The sequence below is a fragment of the Paroedura picta genome, chromosome 13 (assembly GCF_049243985.1).
Source record: "Paroedura picta isolate Pp20150507F chromosome 13, Ppicta_v3.0, whole genome shotgun sequence".
NCBI lineage: Eukaryota > Metazoa > Chordata > Lepidosauria > Squamata > Gekkonidae > Paroedura > Paroedura picta.
In genome coordinates, this window is record NC_135381.1 from 9,535,728 (window position 1) to 9,556,010 (window position 20,283).

General features: G+C 43.5%; 1 protein-coding gene across 1 annotated transcript in view; it reads right to left on the minus strand.

Annotated features, from left to right (window-relative positions):
- PI4KA (phosphatidylinositol 4-kinase alpha) overlaps positions 1 to 20,283 on the minus strand; it is a 75,649-nt gene that overhangs the window by 14,421 nt on the left and 40,945 nt on the right. Inside the window, exons 20-42 of the mRNA XM_077309065.1 lie at positions 18,925 to 19,033; positions 18,144 to 18,280; positions 17,038 to 17,171; positions 15,548 to 15,630; positions 14,104 to 14,174; positions 12,650 to 12,774; positions 11,455 to 11,536; positions 11,105 to 11,188; positions 10,415 to 10,504; positions 9,989 to 10,108; positions 9,225 to 9,317; positions 8,491 to 8,647; positions 7,793 to 7,920; positions 6,273 to 6,431; positions 5,689 to 5,840; positions 5,192 to 5,299; positions 4,586 to 4,713; positions 4,370 to 4,489; positions 3,243 to 3,322; positions 2,898 to 3,091; positions 2,328 to 2,418; positions 887 to 1,054; positions 113 to 166 (exon numbers count right to left, since the gene is read on the minus strand). Of these exons, the coding sequence (XP_077165180.1) occupies positions 113 to 166; positions 887 to 1,054; positions 2,328 to 2,418; positions 2,898 to 3,091; positions 3,243 to 3,322; positions 4,370 to 4,489; positions 4,586 to 4,713; positions 5,192 to 5,299; positions 5,689 to 5,840; positions 6,273 to 6,431; positions 7,793 to 7,920; positions 8,491 to 8,647; positions 9,225 to 9,317; positions 9,989 to 10,108; positions 10,415 to 10,504; positions 11,105 to 11,188; positions 11,455 to 11,536; positions 12,650 to 12,774; positions 14,104 to 14,174; positions 15,548 to 15,630; positions 17,038 to 17,171; positions 18,144 to 18,280; positions 18,925 to 19,033 (2,667 nt within the window). The remainder of the gene's footprint in view (positions 1 to 112; positions 167 to 886; positions 1,055 to 2,327; positions 2,419 to 2,897; positions 3,092 to 3,242; positions 3,323 to 4,369; positions 4,490 to 4,585; positions 4,714 to 5,191; positions 5,300 to 5,688; positions 5,841 to 6,272; positions 6,432 to 7,792; positions 7,921 to 8,490; positions 8,648 to 9,224; positions 9,318 to 9,988; positions 10,109 to 10,414; positions 10,505 to 11,104; positions 11,189 to 11,454; positions 11,537 to 12,649; positions 12,775 to 14,103; positions 14,175 to 15,547; positions 15,631 to 17,037; positions 17,172 to 18,143; positions 18,281 to 18,924; positions 19,034 to 20,283) is intronic.

Here is a 20,283-nt window from a genome sequence, read left to right on the forward strand (position 1 = left end):
TGCCATTACACTGCATTGATAGTTACAACAGCAATTGGGCTTCTGCAGGACAGCACTGCCAAGTGGGAAAGCCCTGAAATACATACTTGGGCCTATGCTTATGTGTCCTTACCTTATCGTATCTTAGCGCCTGTACAATCTGTGGAATGTAAAATAAAATGGCATCCTGGAAGGCAGGGGTGGGGAAAAGAGACAGACAAAGAGAACAGTTACAAACGCTTCTTGGTGAAACCAGAAGAAAGAAACGTATCTGCAAGTGGTATCTGAAGTTAAGTTGCTGAATCGTTCCAGAATAACTAAACAATGCTGAAGAAAAAGCGTCGCAGTCCGATCAAACCAGCACCACATCACTCACTCAGAATCAGGCTAGTCAGCTTCTTTTTCTTTCTTTTTTGCCATCAAGTCAACAACCAATTGGTGGTCTCCCATACAAGCAGGGTCAGAGCTGACCTTGCTTAGAAGAAGAAGAATTGGTTCTTATATGCTGCTTTTCTCTACCAGGAGTCTCAAAGTGGCTTACATTCGCCTTCCCTTTCCTCTCCCCACAACAGACACCTTGTGAGGAGGTGGGGCTGAGAGAGCCCTGATATTACTGCTCGTTCAGAACAGCGGCAAACCCAAGGTCACCCAGCTGGCGGCATGTAGGGGAGCGGGGAATCAAACCCGGCTCGCCAGATTAGAAATCCGCACTCCTAACCACTACACCAAGCTTAGCTTCCAAGATCTGACAAGTTCTAACAAGCCAGTGGATTTTTCATTCCAATCACACAAACTGGAACAATCCATCAAGATTTATTGGGGGGGGGGAGATTACTAAAAACACAAGTAGACCTGCAATAATTCAAAGATCTAATTTACCTCGAGCTTATCTAACTCAGCTTCTTACCGGAGGGAAAGACCGCAGGACTTTAACTCCATACTGAGCTGTCAACGGGTGGGGTGGATACATGCTTGAAAAATATGAGAGGCCTGTAGGGGGATCTGTCGGTGTCCAGCACAGAATGTGACTGAGTTCAGGAGCATCTGCATCTATCGTGTGCCACGTAACAAGGTACTGGAGGCAAAAAAAGAAGGGGAAATGAATAAGCCAAAGAACCAGGCTTAACCACCTACAGCAGAAGTGAATTTAACCCGCACCTGGCCAATAGACCATAAATAAATTGATACTCTGATACGTGCACGTGGCCAAATTATGAAACCACATGCCTATCATTTTAGAATCCTGTGCCTTTGTGGTGAGGAGTTCCCCATTGTTCAGGGCAAAACGGGGGGGGGGGGAGAGAAACCTCTTTCCTTCGCTAGTCTTGAAGGTTGGATCTTGTTGACTTTCCTGAAAAGAAGAGGATTCTGGAGAGCAGCTGTGTTGGACTGAAGCAACAGAACAAAGTTTGTATCCAGTGACCAACAATTCTAGGGCTAAGAAGAAGAATGACATCCCATCTCTGCTGCCTGGCATGATCAAGGGTACTGCTGCTGTAGCACACTGCTGAGGCAGGAGGAAAGCCTTGAGCATGAACAGCTGTTGGATGCAGGCTTCACTAAAGCCAGAGCTTCTTGCAGCCGAGTGGACTGCACTGAAAGGAATGCCCAAGGCCACGGTTGTAAACAAGCCAGAGGGGACAATAGCCAGAGAGTTACCAGAGCAGAGAGTCCAAAATCAAACCAAAGAGTCAAAGCTGAGAAGTCCAGATGCCAACAGTGTCCAGAGTCAAGGTCTGGGGTTGGTAAGAAGGCTCAGGAACAAGAGCATGGAGCCAGGCTGCATCAGGAACTAAGAACATTGCATCCACACTTCATTCTTCACAGCCGCTCCTTAAATCAGACTCAGCAGTCTGCTTGGGAGTTGTCCTGCCATCATTCACTGTCATCGGAATCCTTTGTATGCAGGCAGCTCATTAAATGGGCCGAGCATCTCCTCTCATGCAGTGCGATCCGGTCTTTGTTGACAGTGTATGCCTGGTTTGGGCAAATCTGGGCTACCGGATTCAGGTGTGGTGATTCTAGGAATTCCTAGCTGGGACTCTTCCTCATTAGCCTTTGTTGATGCAGCCGGCTGCATTCTTTCATCTGCCGAGCTCACAGCTGTTTCAGCTCCCCCCAGCTTCATTGGTCAAATTGTTATCACTGGTGAGGGGAGCAATGGCAGCATCAGACTTAGAGTGCACCAGTCACACACCAGTTTTGCTAGGTTACACCATGGAGGAAAGCTTTAGCAATTCCCAGTTTCATGCAATACTAGCCTCTCCAGAGCAACAATGAGGTCGTTCATGGAGTTCTGGAGCACCTCTTTAGATCATAACTTGAATATGCACAGAGCAGGCAATTACCTTTATTGCTTCTGGTATATCGCTGACGGCTCCTGGGTCCAAGCGAACCAGACGGGTGACTTCCATCACAATTACTTCTGTGTTTTTAAACCTAGGAGCAATTGGGAATGCACATGCCTGAAACAGCCACTTCTCCCTACTTTGAAGAGAGACTATACCGGGAGCAATCTGAGCCGTGGTGATGATCTTAGAAACTCAGGGGCTTGTCTTAGATCTAACTGGCTGCTGCATGGGTCTGGGAGGTCACAGTAGGCACAAAGCACATCTGGGAGGGCACAAAGCACATCTGTTACCTTTTTGGCAAAGCCACCAGAACAGGGGTAGTCAAACTGCGGCCCTCCAGATGTCCATGGACTACAATTCCCAGAAGCCCCTGCCAGCAAATGCTGGCAGGGGCTTCTGGGAATTGTAGTCCATGGACATCTGGAGGGCCAGTTTGACTACCCCTGCACCAGAATATGTGCAGACCACTGGCTCTTAGAATCTCATATATAGCTCCCTGAGTCCCGTGATGGTGAAAATTAGGATGTAAATGTGATGAATAACTATTAAGCAACAGCTTGTATATACCTGGTGGGCAGCTGGATAGCTAGATAAGGAGAAATGCTCCATGCTAGGTCCACATTATCTTTCCACTGTTTCTCAGTCAGGCTGATGTACTTGGACCTCCAGTTTGCGACACTGTTCTCTCCCGTCTGATCCAGCTCTAACTCAGGAGAAGAGAGCGGGTTGTACCACGTGATGAGACGCTCAATCTCGGTGGCCTTGGAAGCGAGGAAAAGGTGCAGTTTTTCACAACCCAGAATTTAATACACTGCACTGTCACCTCACCCAACACCCCCAAAGTCCCACTCGCGTTTTGCATAGTTTGGCCAGGACAAAATAATACAAGGTATCCAAGAACAGATCCCTTACCAGGAAAGACAAAAGCAAAGTTCTTCTTTTCATATAGTACTTGTGCAGCTGGGTACCTCGATTAGTCTTCTTAGACATCCCTTAAAGACACAGAATGCCCCGTAAAAGACTAAATCTCATTTTATAGCATTGTCTGCTGGCAGACAAAGCACAGGTTTTACACAGAATTAACAGGAATGGGGGAAGAAATTTTCAGCATTTTGAGGCAGTGGGCTGCTACACATGATAATCGCATGTCAACTGACGTAATTTCCATAGTGTTTCAGTGTTGCGATAGCACTTCCTGAAAACATTACCAAACTGACTTTTAAAATATTGCTTGAGGAACTCCATGGCATTTGGAGTGCTGAAATGGCAGCATTCCACAACCAAGGAGCCCTGGGTCACGTGACTTACAGGACACCTAAGTACTTAGGCAAGAAAAGCACATGTCTGTGAGCTCCTTGAACAGGGGATACTGTGCCTTCTCAGCATTCCTGATTGCCAGAGAACATTGGTCTCTTTGCAGGAAGGCCTTCAGTAAGGTCATCAAGAACCCAACAGGATCCATATTTCAGAATGGACTCAGAAACAAACAAAAGTGTATCAGCTGAACAGAAAGAAGAGGAAGAAGAAAAGTAGGTTTTCCTCTACCTTAGAGTCTCAAAGTGGCTTACAATCACTTTTCCCTTCCTCTTCCCACTGAGGCTGAGAGAGCACCTTGTGAGAGAACTGAGACAGTTCTGAGAGAACTGTGACTGCCCCAAGGTCACCCAGCAAGCCTCATGTGTCTCAAAATGCTCACAATCCCTTTCCTTCCTCTCCCCACAACAGGCACCTTGTGGGATAGGTGGGGCTGAGAGAGTTCTGGGAGAACTGTGACTGTCTCAAGATCACCCAGCAGGCTGCATGTGGAGGAGAAGAGGGGAATCAAACCCGGTTCTCCAGCTTACAGTTCACTGCTCTTAATCACTACATTGCATTGGCTCTCCTGGATTTTAAACCTTACTGTTTTGTCTTAGAAATATCCACATTCTCTCCCTACAGCACCAAGCCCAGGGGCTCATGGTAGTTGCAGTCCATGGACCTCTGGCGAGCCACTGTTTGGCCACCCCTGCTATAAAGGAACTCCTCTCAATGGGACAGACCTGATTTCTTGGAGATGGTCGACATGCCACTGGACAAAGGGTACGTATTTATCCACCCCTGTGTAGCTTGCTGCCGAGATCCCATAGCGATGTCCAGGTTGCTCCGGGTGTCTTGATTGTCTTACAAACAAACACAAGAAGCATTTTGTCACTGGACCGAAATCCATGCAAGTGGAGAGAAAGGAGGATAACGGGTTTCCCACTTTAAAAACTCACCCGGAGGCACAAGCTGGCTGGCTGTTAAATATTTCTTGTCGGAGAACATTGCCGTCCAAAACTTTATTAGGATGATGATATCCTCCCGCAGCCTCTTCTCACCTTGGGTCGGGCACTTGGGGGCACAGCTTTAAAACACAGCAGCAAGGTAATGGGTGTGAAGCACTTTGAACATTAGAAGCACCAGAAAAGCATTAAGTAAAAACAGCAGGAAAGACGGGCAGGAGAAGGGAGCCTGTCGAAATCGCGACGCGCAAATCACAAAGGTTAATTTTAAAAAATTAACTGTTTAGGAAACTTCCCTCTACCCCACCGCCACTGGAAACTACAATGCCTGTGATGCAAAAGTGAAAGGAGATTTTGCTTCTAAACAGAAAGCAATCAATCAATCGATTGATTGATTGATTGAAAGCAGCTTTTAAAGTCCCCTTATGCTTTTTGAAAATACAGGCTTGCCAGAGATTAATTGGTTTCCTATACTGCAGAGATAAGAGGTTTTTAAAAATCTATTAAGATGTATTGTTAATGTGTTGGTTTTTTTTATTAGGATTGCATTCTGTTTTTTTTCATTTTGGGGGGATGAGGAAGGGGAGAAATCGTTCATACCTGAAGTAGTCAAAAGCAGTTGAGTAGATCTTTTCCCGCAAGACATTGCGAATAGTTGCGTTGGGAACCACGTCGGCGTGCAGGAGAGAGAGCCCCAGGGTGAGCAGCCTAAAAATAATTTGTTAAATGGCACACAATTAATACATAAAGGTGAGGAGTGCTGAGGAGTGCAAGGGGGCTGCAGTTCCTAACAGCCTTTCAATATCACATCTTTCTCAGTTCACATTTAGCAGCACTACAGACCCGAGTTCAAACAATCTTCTCCCACTTGGTAGGTAATTGCCCTTGATTGTGGGGGGCGGAGGGGGAGACACACAGGTAGCCCTTTGGAAAACCCACACAAGGGTCAGAAGAGCGGAGTTCTCAATCCCAATTTGTTAATTGCCAAGAGAATGAGCCCTGCGAGTCTGGCTACTGTTTGACCCAAAGGAAAACAATCTAAACCTTTTTGTCTTGGAGATTCTACACACACATCCCTCGCAATGAAAGCTGCTCACTTGAAACGTGGGCCGATGGCTGCCACATGTCGGTTCATACTGCCCTTTGATCCACCGATGTTCAGAGAAAGGGACCGCTGTAGTAAACTGGAGAAGATTTCCACCTGGTCAGAGCTGCAGTACTTTGCAATTTCAAACCGTTGCACCAAGAACTGAGTAAAGGAAAGTGGGAATGTGAGAATGGGAAATACGCTTTATGTATACAGAAATTTTACAATGCAGAGACTGGTAAAATAAAGCTAAGCTTTAAAACCTCCTTGGGTGCACATTTTCAGCATTGCACCCCCCATCAGCAAGGCCCAAACATTCCCTCTCTGGGGCTGGCATAGACATGTAACACCATCACCGCCATAGCCCCATCCCCATAAATCTGATGTCAAATTAAAAGTTCATTTAGGTGGAGGAGGGGGATAAATCAATAATATCACCTTAGTGGTCTTGCACCTTCAGTCAAGCCACTGAGCTACAGTCAAGTCTACCTGTCTTTTTTCTCCCTCCTTCCCCCAGTTTTTGAGCCATTGGCTACATCTTTCAATTCTGCCTCTAAGGATCAATAAGAAACAGTCCCAAGGAGGAGCACTTGCTTCTATCCAGATGTAATGAGGTGTGACCTCCGGAGGACAAGGTTTGGGTTGACTCTCTTCCGAAGCGGCTAGCGGATCTGCTTCTTTCACCTCAGCCGAGAACAGGCCAAACTTCTGCTCCACGGTCATTTGCCAAGCCCCTGCCATTTCCCGCATGAACTGAGAAAACAAAGGTGTGTTTTATTTCCTGCACACAGACCTGATTCAAACAACAAAGTGACCTGTAGACAACCCACAAATTAAATGCAATCCACAAATTAAAACAAATTTGACAGTAGGCATGTGAATTGTTTGCAACTTATTCTGCCAATGGAATGGTTTTCGGTCATTTTGCTTGGTAAACCAAATTTCCCTACAATTCCTTTTCAAGCAAAATGAGGCCAAGTTTCCTATTCTTGCTAACCAAAATGAATGGTGTTTACTGCCGCCGCTATAGAAAAAAAAATATGGTAAAATGGAAGTGCATTTTGTCTACCGATATTTGGCAACTGCCCAGTACATGAAAAATTATGTGAAAATACAGTTTTTTAGGAACAGCTGTGGCAGAGTGGTACAGGTTCAGTACTTGGCACCTCTGGTTCAAGCAGGTGTCTCCAATGTAATGCCCAGGGGTATTACGGCACCCAACAACAACTTGGTGCAGAGCAGGCTTTTTGAACCAGGGTTTCTTGAAGGTTTTCCCAAATTGGTGGGAGTTAATTAATTTTTAATATATGTTTTAAATTTGTTAAACATTTATTGGGTGATATGATCATATATGGCCATATGGTCATGTCAACCAGCCCCCCTCCCCATAGCCAATGACAGGCCTGGAAGGGAAGGGGAGGGGTCCCAGGTGGGGGTGTCCACAGCTCTGCTTCCCAACCGTATTCTGCAGTCATGCCACTTCTGGGGTTTCTTGAAGCCTGAAGAATGTTTCAGGTGTTTCTCAATGGTAAGAAAGTTGAAAAAGGACGGTGTAGAGGTTAAGAGCGGTGACCTCTAATCTGAAAAGCCAGGTTTATTCCCTTCTCCTTCCCATGCAGCCAGGTGGGTGACCTTAGGCTAGTCACAGTCCGGTGTCATCAAACCACTCTGCATCAGAATCCCAAAAGTGCCCACAGCCTCAATAACACTGGGAACCCCCTGAGTTAAAGGATCTCGTTGAACAATTTTCTTGCCCAAGACCCTGGACAGCTGCCACCAGTAAGAAGGGGGATCGCTAGACTAAGCGGACCTGTGGAATGACATGGTATAAGGCAGTTTTATATGTCAGCAGGTAGTGGAATATATAGCGAGCTTTTCAGCTCATCGTAGCTCTGCAACAAAAACACAGGCTGGATACATCTGAGTGCCACTGATGGGGAGGGCTAAAATAAAAAGGGAACTGTAGCACAAAGCTCTTGAAAAAAGAGATATCGTTCAGTACACTCAGCAAATGATCAGATCTTTCTAACACGTCAACTCTCATTGTAAGATTTTAATTTTTAGAGTCAACTTCCTGGGGGGGAGGGGATGTTACCCAAGTTAATTTCTCCTACCGGCACTTCTATTCCATTCTTAGCAGCCAGCAGCCATTCCCAGCAAGCAATCGCTGTTTCCATGCCGTGCTCAGTAAACATTCGCAGAGGTCCCCAGCACAGGTGGTGCAGGAGTTGAGGGTCAAAGTCTGAAACACAAATATTCATAGAGAGAGGAATTTTGTTAAAAGCGACATGAATTGTTAATGAAGTTTCATCTGGTATACCGTCAAGCTGTTCCAAGTACTCTAGCAGGACCAAAGCTTAGGGTGCAAGTTTCAGTATAATTTTATTATTGCAAGTTACTCTGAAACCCTGTTTTTGGAGAAAAAGCCAACTAAAAATGCTATAAATGGATAGAAAACCATGTGCTACGTGAAGAAACAGAAGTACAGGTCTACTATTTTAAAAATTGTAGCATAACTACTAAGGGACTGGGATATGAATTAAGGGACTTCAAATTTTCCTTTGGGATTGACTTACTGTCCACCAACACCACCTGAGGACCCATTCGAACTAGTGTCAAACTAGGGTGTGGGAGACCCAAAGCATGCTGGGAGACTTTGGGCCAGGCACACTCTCCACTCAACCTCCCTCCTAGGGTTGGTGTGAGGAGAAAACAGAGGAGGAGAAAATGCTGTAAGTTGCGTGATGCTGGCCATCAGATAGAAAAGTGGAGAATAAATGAACCAACCAATCAAAGACGAGTCTTCTCTTACCTTTGCTACATATTAACAGCGCTGTCAGCTTAAACATGGCCTGCGTGTAGAGTTCTGGCCGGCCTGGGTCTAGCGCATCGTTGAGATGTTTGATCATTAGCTTATTGAGATCCGATGCGCGGCCCGTGGCACTGGAGTACTGGATCATTCCGGCCACCTGCAAGACATGGTCACTTGATAAGCGGTGATCACAAAAGCAGTATGAACAACCAATGGGTTTCTTGTTGGTCGTGCAAACACTAACCAGTAAAAAAATATGGAAAATACTTTAGGAGGCTATTCTTGCCACTCATCCCCATGTTTCTGGATGAGCATTTTTTGGTTCAAAATTGCTACGCTTTACCTTGAAACAGTTAGTGTGCCTTTGGGGGAAATGATGCAGACTGTATGCTACAAATGAATTGTGCACATTGTTTGATTTTCAAAAAAATATCCTGATTGTATTGAAAGGCCCTGAAATTGAGGCCAAAAGCCTTGTCTAAATAAGACAAAAATATGTTTCCTTAAGAAGTATCAGAAAAGATCATTCTCCTTTCAATTAAAAAATGGACCAGACTAAAATTGGACTAAGTTGACAATCAATTAATTATACCCCAAAATGTGAAAGGAATATCAGACCATCCTGGAAGACTTCTATCAGATGTCACCACTGGTAACATGCAGCTGATGTAACCCTTCAATTCCTATTGAAACTGATTTCCTTCGCGAACCCTGTGAAACGCCACTGTACTTACTTCTCCAGCATAGCGGTTTCGCAAGTTAAGAGAAGCCATGAAGTTGGAATAGTCCTTCTTCACACAGGCAGGCCTTTCAGTTAACTGGGTCACCTACAAACCGGAAGGATGACCATTTTTGTTACTGATAAGAGAATGTTTTAGGATCCGACCAAATATTGTGAGTGTTAAACCAGTCACCCTGCATTCTCCTCTTTTCTCCTTAGTGTCAGGGCAGTATCAATCAATCTCAATTAACCTTTATTGGGATACAAGACCATCATTTCATAAGGTTAAGCTACAATCAGAAAGACAAATTAATTTTAAAAACTCAGCAGCTTCCCTTGGCTCAAACTCACTATCCCCAGTAACAATAAAAAGCCAAACATTTAGGTGTTCTCACACTTGCTGTTAGAAAACAGAACATCCTTAGTGGTACAAGATGGTGCCCTTTCTGGGAGCACAACAGCTAAGAATTCTGCTACATGTTCCGTTACCGCTAGTAACTTTTTAATACCATGAGCAAATTATTTTCTAGTCTGCAAGTCCAGCCTAGCAAGGAACAGCATTGTTTATAAAATAAAGGGCAAGCAAAGAGCATGTGAAAGATGGACCCAGGTTCACCAACATGGCAAGCACACAAACTTTGGTCATAAGGAGTCAGGGCAGTACAAGTCTGAAGAGATGTTATGTTCTGGTTGTATAAAATGACCACAAATCAACAAAGCATGTAATTATAGCGAGCTCAGGACCTTTCATCAACAGGCAACTGTATTCATACTTACCCCCAAGGTGGTGTTTTGTCTGTTGTATCCTGCAAAGTGGAGAATGCTCTCTGTGGCCATAGCCAGCCCAGTGTGCTGTGACAAGCCAGACACCCAGTTCTGATGTTTGTTTAAATACTCCTGAAAGAGGAAGAGAGGAGAGCTATTTTAGAGGAATCATAGAAGAGTTGGAAAGCACTTCTTTTTTCAAGAAATTCACAACTACCTGCCCACCCATAATGACCCTGATTCCATGCCCAGATGATGCCCTCCCTCAAAACCAGAATCCCTGGCCTGGAGGAAATTCGCCTCCTGACCCCAAAGTGGTGATTGGCATTTCCCTGGGCAATACTCACCTCAGCCCTTATTTGGAAGGGCAAACTTCCCAAGCTAAACTTGCCCCATGCCTCAGGACCATGAATACAGCCAATAGCTGGAAGAGGTTACCTGCAAGTGAGATTTGGTGACCGAAGGAGCCCATTTCATGGCTTCCTGGAGGATCATTCCACAGCGTGCCGCGAAATCCTTGACTATGCTCTAGGAAAGAGAAGGGAAATAGAAAGCCAGTGACTGGAGCCATCCTTACGCAATTCATGGTGCCATAAAGCTAAGACTCTTCAAGGCCATTGTACCTCTCCTGTATTTAAAAGCTGCCTGGAAGCAAAAACCCTAAGCTGTTGCAACATGTGAGTGTGAAGCTAGCAAAGTGTTTTTAAATTATTAAGTATCTGGAAGAAGAAGAAGAGTTGGTTCTTATATGCCGCTTTTCCCTACCCGAAGGAGGCTCAAAGCGGCTTACAGTCGCCTTTCCTTTCCTCTCCCCACAACAGACACCCTGGGAGGGAGGTGAGGCTGAGATAGCCCTGATATCACTGCTCGGTCACAACAGTTTTATCAGTGCCGTGGCGAGCCCAAGCTGGTTGCATGTGGGGGAGCGCAGAATCGAACCTGGCATGCCAGATTAGAAGTCCGCACTCCTAACCACTACACCAAACTGGCTCTCAGGGCAAAATGATGACAGGCCTCAAAAAAAAAATCTAGGCACTTCTCCAGAGACAGTGAAGTGCAGGAACAAGAACATGCGTTGAAAGAATAACAGAACAAGATCACTGATTTTAACATTTTGAACGCACTTACCTCTCTAGCTTCATACGTGTCAGGAACAGTGATTCTGTATGGCGCATCTGGAATGTCATAGTATGGTTGGTCTTTATGAATGTCCTGAAACAGAAAATGGACATTTTAACAAGAATCGCATTCTGCGTCTGGGTGAAGTCATCGGGCCTGCATATGCCCTTCCCTGCAGCCCTCACACCTTAAAAACTAATAATTTCGTCTTTCATGAGATGGCGGGGTTTTGTTACACCTCAAACCATCAAAAGGAAGCTGGATGGAATCATAATTAAAAGCAAGCACAATTTTGCAAAAATAAACATGTAATCCGGCATCTACTATTTACAAGAGCTATATAAACAGGAAATACTTACGGCACTCAAAGACAGTGAGAGAGTTTGAAGGATATCCAACATGGATTTCAGCACTGTTCCACTCCACAGTAAATGGGGGAACCTTGAAAAAAAGAAGAACAATAGATAGGCTGAGGAATCAGTACATTTTACTCCTTAACAAAATGCTGAATTTAAAATAACTATTGGCCCCCAAGCCCCCCCCCCCTACTGCGACTGCTACGAATCTGCCCAACTCACTGGGTCTCAGTAAGAGTTGAGTGGAGGTTCTTTGCAGTTTCCACTGTTCTTTAGTGTTATTGTTATGTTATCACCTTATTGTTACTGTAAATGATGTTACCTGTATCCTTTTCTTGTTTCATGTAAACCGCCCTGAGCATTTGGGGAGGGCGGCGAATGAATGAATGAATTTACACCCTGGCTAGGAACCAGATTGGCCAGGGTGAAGGAAGATTTCAAACACAGGCCCATATTGCAAGATAAAGGATTTACTCTGGAGCCATCATCTGATTCTATAAAAATTTTAAAAAATTTATTTGGAAAATTTATATGCTGCCACTTGGTTATGGGGTTCCTCCACGGTCAAAAGGTTGAAAAGGGTTGCATTAGAGGACAAGCCAAGACATATGAGCCGTATGGGAGGGCGGTATAAAAATCTAATAAATAAATATAAACTAGCATAAAAAACACATCAACCAAACCCAAAGTATATTGATAAAATGTGTTAGAAGTAGACCGCAGAATCAGCTCAGAGAACCCATAGTTAGCCTGGCAAAAAGGACTGTTTTGTCATGGTATCGAAAGCAAAATAAGGCAGATGCCAGGTGTACTTCAAAGAAGAAGGACATTCCAAAGGCATGGTGCCACCACGGAAAAGGCCCTGTTCTCTGGCTTCTATATGCCTTTTAATTGAATAAATTCACATGTATCTGCACATAAAACAGTAGTTCAGAAGAGAAAAAGCATTTGCACTTTGCCTTGAGTTAACATGCCATGTGCCAGGGCAGGCACAATCTTTAAAAAGGCTGCTGCTTCTAGACCCAGCTTGTGGTCTTCCTAGAAGCGGGTGCCTGATGACTGTGAAAAAATGCAGTCTGATCCAACAAGGCTCTTCTTATGTAAGATTGTTCCACAGTGTGAAAGAAGATAATCATACCAGTACAGCATACAAGAAGCTAATCATACCCTTTTTGACAAGGACAACATCAATACTCACTTATCCACGAGACCTGATAAATATTTATCGGCAACCCGCCTGATCCTCTTGTGGATGTGATTAAAATTCACCAGCAAGAACTGAGCGTGCCTCTCTAGCTCTTCTTCATTTTCTTTGGTTTTAGGCTGAAGATGTTAAAGAAGAACCATGTTAAAGAAAACGTGGTTGTTGCTTTTTCAGAGATGATAAACTGGCATTTAAAAAGTATATTCCATGTTACTTTCATCAGGTGATCTTTGTAACCTACACTGATTTCCCCCCAGTTTATAGCAGTATTTTCATTTTGTCGATTTTATAACCCGGTTCAGCCATGTTCGTGAGCTGTCCCGTGACAACGTTTCGGTTAAGGGGTGTGGAAACAAATGAATAAAGGATGTTTGGATGAAATACGAAGGACTTTTTACGTGTCCATTTATTGGTCTGCTGCGATCAATGTAATCATTACTCATCACAATCACTTGTTCTGCTCACTCAGCATTAGTTCTGCTACTTGAAAGCCTCTGAAAGTAGCTCAGAGTTTTCTTTGTTGCTCGAAACCAGTTCACCAAAATGATCCTCTGTTTTAATCTGATCACTGAACTGTCCTCCAACTTGCCAGCATTCCAGTGCTATTTCATTACAACAAAGAAATATCGTCATACTACCCTTTAACTGTGTCTGCTTAGCTCTTTTCCTCACTGTAGCTCTGACTCATATTTCTTGAAATGCATGGGCATTTGTTCTATTCATTTTGTATTTACGCTATTTATTGCCTGTTTTTCTCACTGGGACTCAAAGCAGATTACACAGAGTGAATCAAACCCAATCAACAGGATGAGACATTCAACAAACAACGAAATAGGATTTGGGTTGAAGAATCAACCAGAACTGGAGCAAAGCATTAAGTGTTAACACGGCACGTAAAATGATACAAGATTTCATAGTAAGACTCAATTTACAGCAAATTACACAGAGCAGTATAGACCATAGGCCCAAATAACTGGTCCAAATAAACACTTCTGTCTCATCTTTTAGTATCATGCACCACCAAGGCAACTGCAATAATGGAAGGCAAACCATAAAAATACCATAAGACGTATAAAAGACATCCTAGCTTACAGCTTCTAAACAGTACAATGCTATTTTTGTATTCAGGGATTTTATAATATGGGGCAAAAACAAAGAGATGTAGAGAGTTCTATCTTGGGGAAAAATGCCTATCAATTCAAGGGCTCTTCCTTTTTTAGTATGGCAGAGCAATGGCACAGTAACTAATCTGATGGCCCAAGAATTCATCATGGCAGCAGATCAGAACAGCAAAGTCCTGTGTCCAGAGAAGCGTACTAAGGCACTCTGGATCTTGGATGGCCTCAGTGGTAGTCCATTGCATTTATTCAAAATATTTACTGCCCCACTTTTGTTCTGACCTACAGGACTCACATACACACAGTTAATTTTACCATCTGGTAACTTACTTTGTCAGCCATCATGCTAAGAAAACCTTCAAATACTTTATCTGCAACCGCTATGACACACTGCATCATACCTTAAAATAAAAAAAGGAAAGGCACATCATTTCAGAAAAGCAAGAGAGCTCTTTTTAAGCCAAGGAGTCATCAGACTGTTAAGGAATTTTGACCAGATCAAAACCTGATAATGAAACAATATGAAATATCTTTCCAAGCTAGCTGCCTTTTTAAGCACAACTAATCTATTATGGGAAACAGGAGTGACGATACTCTAACCCACCAAGAGCCCACCTGAAACAGATCATCTGACTATGCCGTATTTCCACACTACAATTTTGTTGTCTTTTTTTCCCATTTGTGTTTCAGAGGATCAAGAAGAGAGCTGGCAGATACACCACTGGGAAACAACACTACAACGAGAAAGGCGGTCTGATCCTTGCCATGGGGTGAAATATGGGCGGATCCTGCGTTGAGCAGGGGGCTGGACTAGATGGCCTGTATGGCCCCTTCCAACTCTATGATTCTATGGACATGGCAGAACTGGTGTTCCCAGGGATACTGCATGTGCTTTCATGCAGAAGGTCCAGATTCAGTCCTCCAGCCGCTCCCCAGCCTCTCCGGATTTCAGACAAGCCAGTGTTGGAAATGGCCTTTATCTGCTAGAGAGCCTGGATATCCTAATGTCTGCTGGCATGCTCAATATTCCAAAAGGAGAGAATCCAGTGCTATGTTGGACAGCCCCACATCTAGACTATAAGCTAGCGATGCCGACTTAGTGCCTGAGGACTGTCCCCCAATGTGACACTTGCCCCATGTTTCTAGAAAGTGGGAAAGGTCCCTGCCCAGTGTGGCTTGTGATTGGCAGTTATTTCCCACCTTGAAACACCTATAATTGGATGAATTGGTAAGCTGCACGCTTCCCGAAGGTGCAGGCCTCATTCCAGGTATGGAACTAAATGTGGCTCTTTTTTAGTTGGTGGAACTTGTGAATGTGGTTCTGCAGAAACCACAGCTGTAGGCAAATCAGCCTTTTCCAACATACCCTGCCAAATTCAAATCAACTTATTTCCTTATCTCAACCATAAAGGAAAGATGGAACAGCACAGTTTAATATCACATCTCTCCTTTAAAATTTTCATGCAATGTTTATGTAAGTATGTGTATTTGTATGGAATGTCATACTTACTCTTATGTGCTCCATTCATGCAAAACACTTGCATGCTAAATGACACTAACATTCATTACAAGGCCTGATTTCTTATTCATCAATTGTTGTACCATTCAGAACACATTCTGGGCTTCCTAACCACAGAGTGTGGCACAGAGAACCTGCCACTTCCTTGCTTAATGCTACCATCCAGTATTTATGCAAAACCATCAGAAGGGAAGTTAGTAAATGCACATTTATTTTGTTATGGACGTAAATCTGTCTTATGGAATAGAGTCTTACCAGATTTGTCTTTTTGAATAGCTTTATCTTCAAAATAGCAAAACATCACTTGAAAACGATCTGGGTCTGTTGAACGCAATACCCTAAGAAATCAATGATCAGGTATGCATGTCAAGAGAAAGGAACGTGATTATTGCCTATTCTGATCCCATGGTATGAATTCTATTTTAGTTTAATCTTTCCTATGTAAATTTGTTCCCCTCCCTTTCTTTTTTTTCCCCTGCACCATTTAAGTATAAGCTCTTTCCCCATTGACCCCAAGGCTGCATACAAGCATTTAAGCCAGCATGGTTGGCTTACCTGCTACTAAGTATACAGGCATACAATTTAAATGGAATTTGTTCCCCCCACACAACAGGAGTCTAAAATGGAAATTATTCCAGGCTCAGAATCTTGATTTGGGGGGGTGAACAGACCAGTTATGGTCATCCTGTGCCCTTGAATTTACATGCAGTTAATTTCTAACCACAATTCTCAAAATGAAACTGGGAAAGGGAGAAGAGAAGAATGACAGGAGGTGTGAGTACAGCAACAAAAGGGGTTTGCACACACCTTGATTATATCTGAATGCAGCCTGGATTTACACTGCAGTGATACAAGTGGAGTGCTCTGAACGCAGAAAGCACTATATAAATGTTAACAATTATTATCACTGCTATTAAATGAGCAGAATCAAATGTTGTTTGGAATGCCAGGATGCTTGGGCCAAAAATCAAGGCATAAAGAGAAGTCTGGAAGCATAAAGCTGGCTCCTGTTTATTTATTATTCATTTATTTATTAATTTGTATTTATATACCGCCCTCCCCTGAGGCTCAAGACGTTTACAGAAAACAGCGGATTTCTCTGTTACAGAAAGAATGCTGGACAGCCTTGGTTCCGATACACCCAATCACTTCTTATGTTCATACTGACATTGACTATCTCTTCTCACTACTGAAAACAGAAAATCCCTATAAGCCCGAGCCAGCTTGTGCTGTTACCACAAACTGACGCTCCATGCCAGATTCCACTTTACTCATAAGAAGCCCTCCAATAATTATGCAGAACATAAATGCTCATTATTATTTAACAACAAACATGCTCTCGTAGTGTCAGTCCTCTGAGCCTTAGTTTTTAGCCTCTGGGGATGTTCTCAGCTCCCAATTCCGAAAGCAGGTTATTTTGGAACAACGGGACACAGTGAAAATTAATTATAACACCGTGACATCAGCTTTAGCATTAAGACACAGGCCTATAAAGTGGCTAGCGTGCTGGAGGGGAATTTTGGAATCTCAGGTTCAGATTTCCGTTCTGCCACGAAGCTTGTTGGGTGCCCTTGGGCCAGTTTTCCTCCAACTCTCATGCTAACCTACCTCATGAGGTTGTTGTAAGGGGAAAGGAGATCCATTTGTGTGCCATCCTGTACTAGACGAGTGTATTCCTCATTTTAGGGAAAACGCATAAAATTCACAAAATGAAAGCTACAAAAGCAAGGTGCGTTAAAAAATACCTCATGCATTCCAGACGGTACACAGATAACAGGTAAGTAGACATGGCAAAGTCCAGCTTATTGATCAAGGCAGACACCTCTGGAGGTGGATCCAAGAGGTTTATGATCGTGCTTCGTAAGTCATTCAGTTCAGCCTAGAGGCAAAACAACCAATTTTCAGCGCTGGAGCCCATCCAAATTGGCAGCAAGTTTTTCTCCTGGCAACCTCAACGATGTTCACGTTACACAGTCTCTGAACTTCTTTCCAAAGTCATTATTCATATATTATATATACAAAATGAGCTGAACAGGAGACTCATAAAACCCTTTTTGTTCTCAAATTATGTATCAAAGCACACCCTCAAGGGTTAGACCACGAAGCAGGTGTTTGGCTTCTTTTAAGCAGCGAGGTGCAAAAAATGTTAATGCAGCACCCTGAAACATATCCCAACGTAGGGATGAAGACATGGCGGGAAGGCACATAAGTCAGCAATCTTGGTGAATCTAAGGTAGTCCGGGCTTTGACAAGGCCTGAATGGAAGCTCTCCTGGGAATTCCATATATACTACTTTGAGTTCCACAGAAGCAAAACAGCCTATAATAAATATTATAGCATAATGGCTATGCAATCCTAAAATGAGTATTCTTATACAAGCAAATAAAAAAATGGAAAAGAGTTATAGGCCTGCATCCGCATCTAAATTCTGTCTACAGAACCATGACTTCCCCCGCCAATATCTTGGAAGCAGCCCAAAAATGTCCCCCTGAAATGCTGCTCATGGGGAATAAGGGACCTTCCCCCCATACCAGAGCAATATGGGCATGGAGTTGTATGGCTGCCACAGGAGAGGAGAATTATCCTCTCCAGCACACACAGATCTTTTTGACCCCATCCCAACCATAGTTTGAGGCACAGAGCTGTAATTAGGAACAAAATCAAGATCCACTGCTTCTAGAATGGCATGAACGCACAAAAACAACTCTGAAAATGTTGTTGGGCTATTACAAAAACAAAAAGACGAAAAAGGAAGGTGTTTTTTCTCCTCAAGTCATTTCACGGTTTCTTTCTCAAATATTTCAAAGCCGGACTGATTCCTGCGTGAGGCGTAAGGAAAGCAAATACTTACAGAAGTGACAGTGTCATTTTTCATGGCAGAATTATACTGGAGAACAGAGCGGAGAGGCTCTTTGCTAGGAAACGTCAGCAGTGGCGACTTGGTTGCTATCTCACAAACACCTTCATACCACTCTTCTGGCCAAAGACCTGAAGTGGCAGGAAGACCAAAAACCAAACAAAAACAATGACAAAAGTTTCCACTATGGCAAGAACTTTATCTTCTCTGTATCGTTCCAAGTTTAGTATATGTGCTGCCAAAGCGAGCACACAAGAACTTTATCTTATGAATGCAACATAAAACACATTTTTCTATTGTTATTTTCCCCCCTTTTGTAGGTTTTAAGGTTCTCAGGTCTTTCCCACCATGTGCTATCCAAGCTCCTTTAACTGGATATACAATGGACTGAACTGGGTCCTTCTACATGAGACCATGAGTTGGGTACCTGTACCCCTGGCAAAGAGTCATTAGGAAAAATAAAGTGTATATTTCAGAAATTTCCTTTAAATGTCTAGGCACTTCACAGATCTTAAGAACTGTGAGTGTCCTACATGGTGCAGGGGATTGGACTAGATGACCCAGAAGGTCCCTTCCAACTCTATGATTCTATGATTCTAGGTGTGAATGGACATGGAAAATTTGTTGGTCTTAAAGGTGTCACTGGATTCAAACCTTGCTTCCGACCAACACAGATACCTACCTGAATTAGGAACTTCACAGTTTTCTTGCAACTGTAACTGGCGGTTCCTTCACTAGTTATTTTTCCCTCAATAAACAGAAAGGGTAGGAATACCTGAGCCTTCCACAGCAAATCCCATGAGCACTGAATACAGCCAGAAATCACGGAAGAGCTTCTGTAGCCTGGGCTTAGCCTCTTTGATGGGTGGCAAACGTCTTGTTAGCTGGCAGGCAACAAAAAAAGAACAAGGGGGGGGGGATATTAAGTGAATTGCCACTATGCTGACCGGAGAAGATTTAAAATGTTTAAACAAGGCAGCAACCAGAGGGAAAAGGATTAAGCCACACCCCTCATCTGTTCCCCCTCTTAGATTAGCAACCTTCCAAAGGAGCCTTTGGTTTAAAAAAGAAAACATGCACTTATCCACATATTGTTTCACCCTCTCATGGAGCTTATCGTTATCAAATTGTATCTTGTGAAGGCGTGAACAGGCCTCAAACCCACAAAAACAGATGGCAAAAGGTTGCTGCATGCGGGTTAATTCTCAATCTTCTTTTTCTTTCCTGGACGTAAATGTGAAATGAGTGGGAGGAGTCCATTTCACAGCAAGGTAGAATAATCCACAAATCTGCCAGAATATAACATGTGCTTACGATGTCTGACCATCATTATAAATTTTTTTATAACCCCCCCTCCCCAATTAAGGGTTAGATTTAGAGATGGGCGATTCAGTTTGGATAAGCTGAAAAGTATCCAAATCAATGCTGATATGAGTACTTGTTAGACATATCCAAGCGAATCTTCCATTCCTGTACTTCAAACCAGCGGAATCAGCAGTATCTGAATTGCAGTTCAACAATATGGGTGCATTTCAGTGATTCGGACACTCCAGTATAGCCTATGGCACCATTAAAGTCAATGAGAAACCTTGGCTTTCCGTCTATTGCATGGCTGGAGGTGGGGGGTGTTTTGAGGAAAAAGCACCAAGTTTGCAGGATAACTGCTGGAGCCTCTCCTCAAAAGAACCCCAAGTTTCAAAAAGATTGGACCAAATGTCCAATTCTATGGGCACCCAAAGAGGGTGCCCCCATCCAACCTCCACTGTGATTCTCTGGTCGTGTCCTTTTTTTTTTTATGGAGGCCAGATGGGCGCACCCCCCTTTGGGGGCCTGTAGAATTGGACCCCTGGTCCAAGGGTTTTGAAACTTGGAGGTCCTTTGGGGAGAGGCTCCATCAGCTAGTGTGCATATTTGGTGCCTCTATTCCCCCCCCCCAATTCAGAAGGCAAAATTTCCCATTGACTTTAATGAAGCCATAGGTTATAATGGTGCCAAATTGATTCATCTGAATCGCCCAAATCTGAATCCCTGTACCAAAACATTGATTCGGGTGATTCAGATTCGGTCAAATCAATTCTGAAAAGTACTGATTTTCTCTGTACACATCCTTCGATGGATTCAAACTAAATTGGCA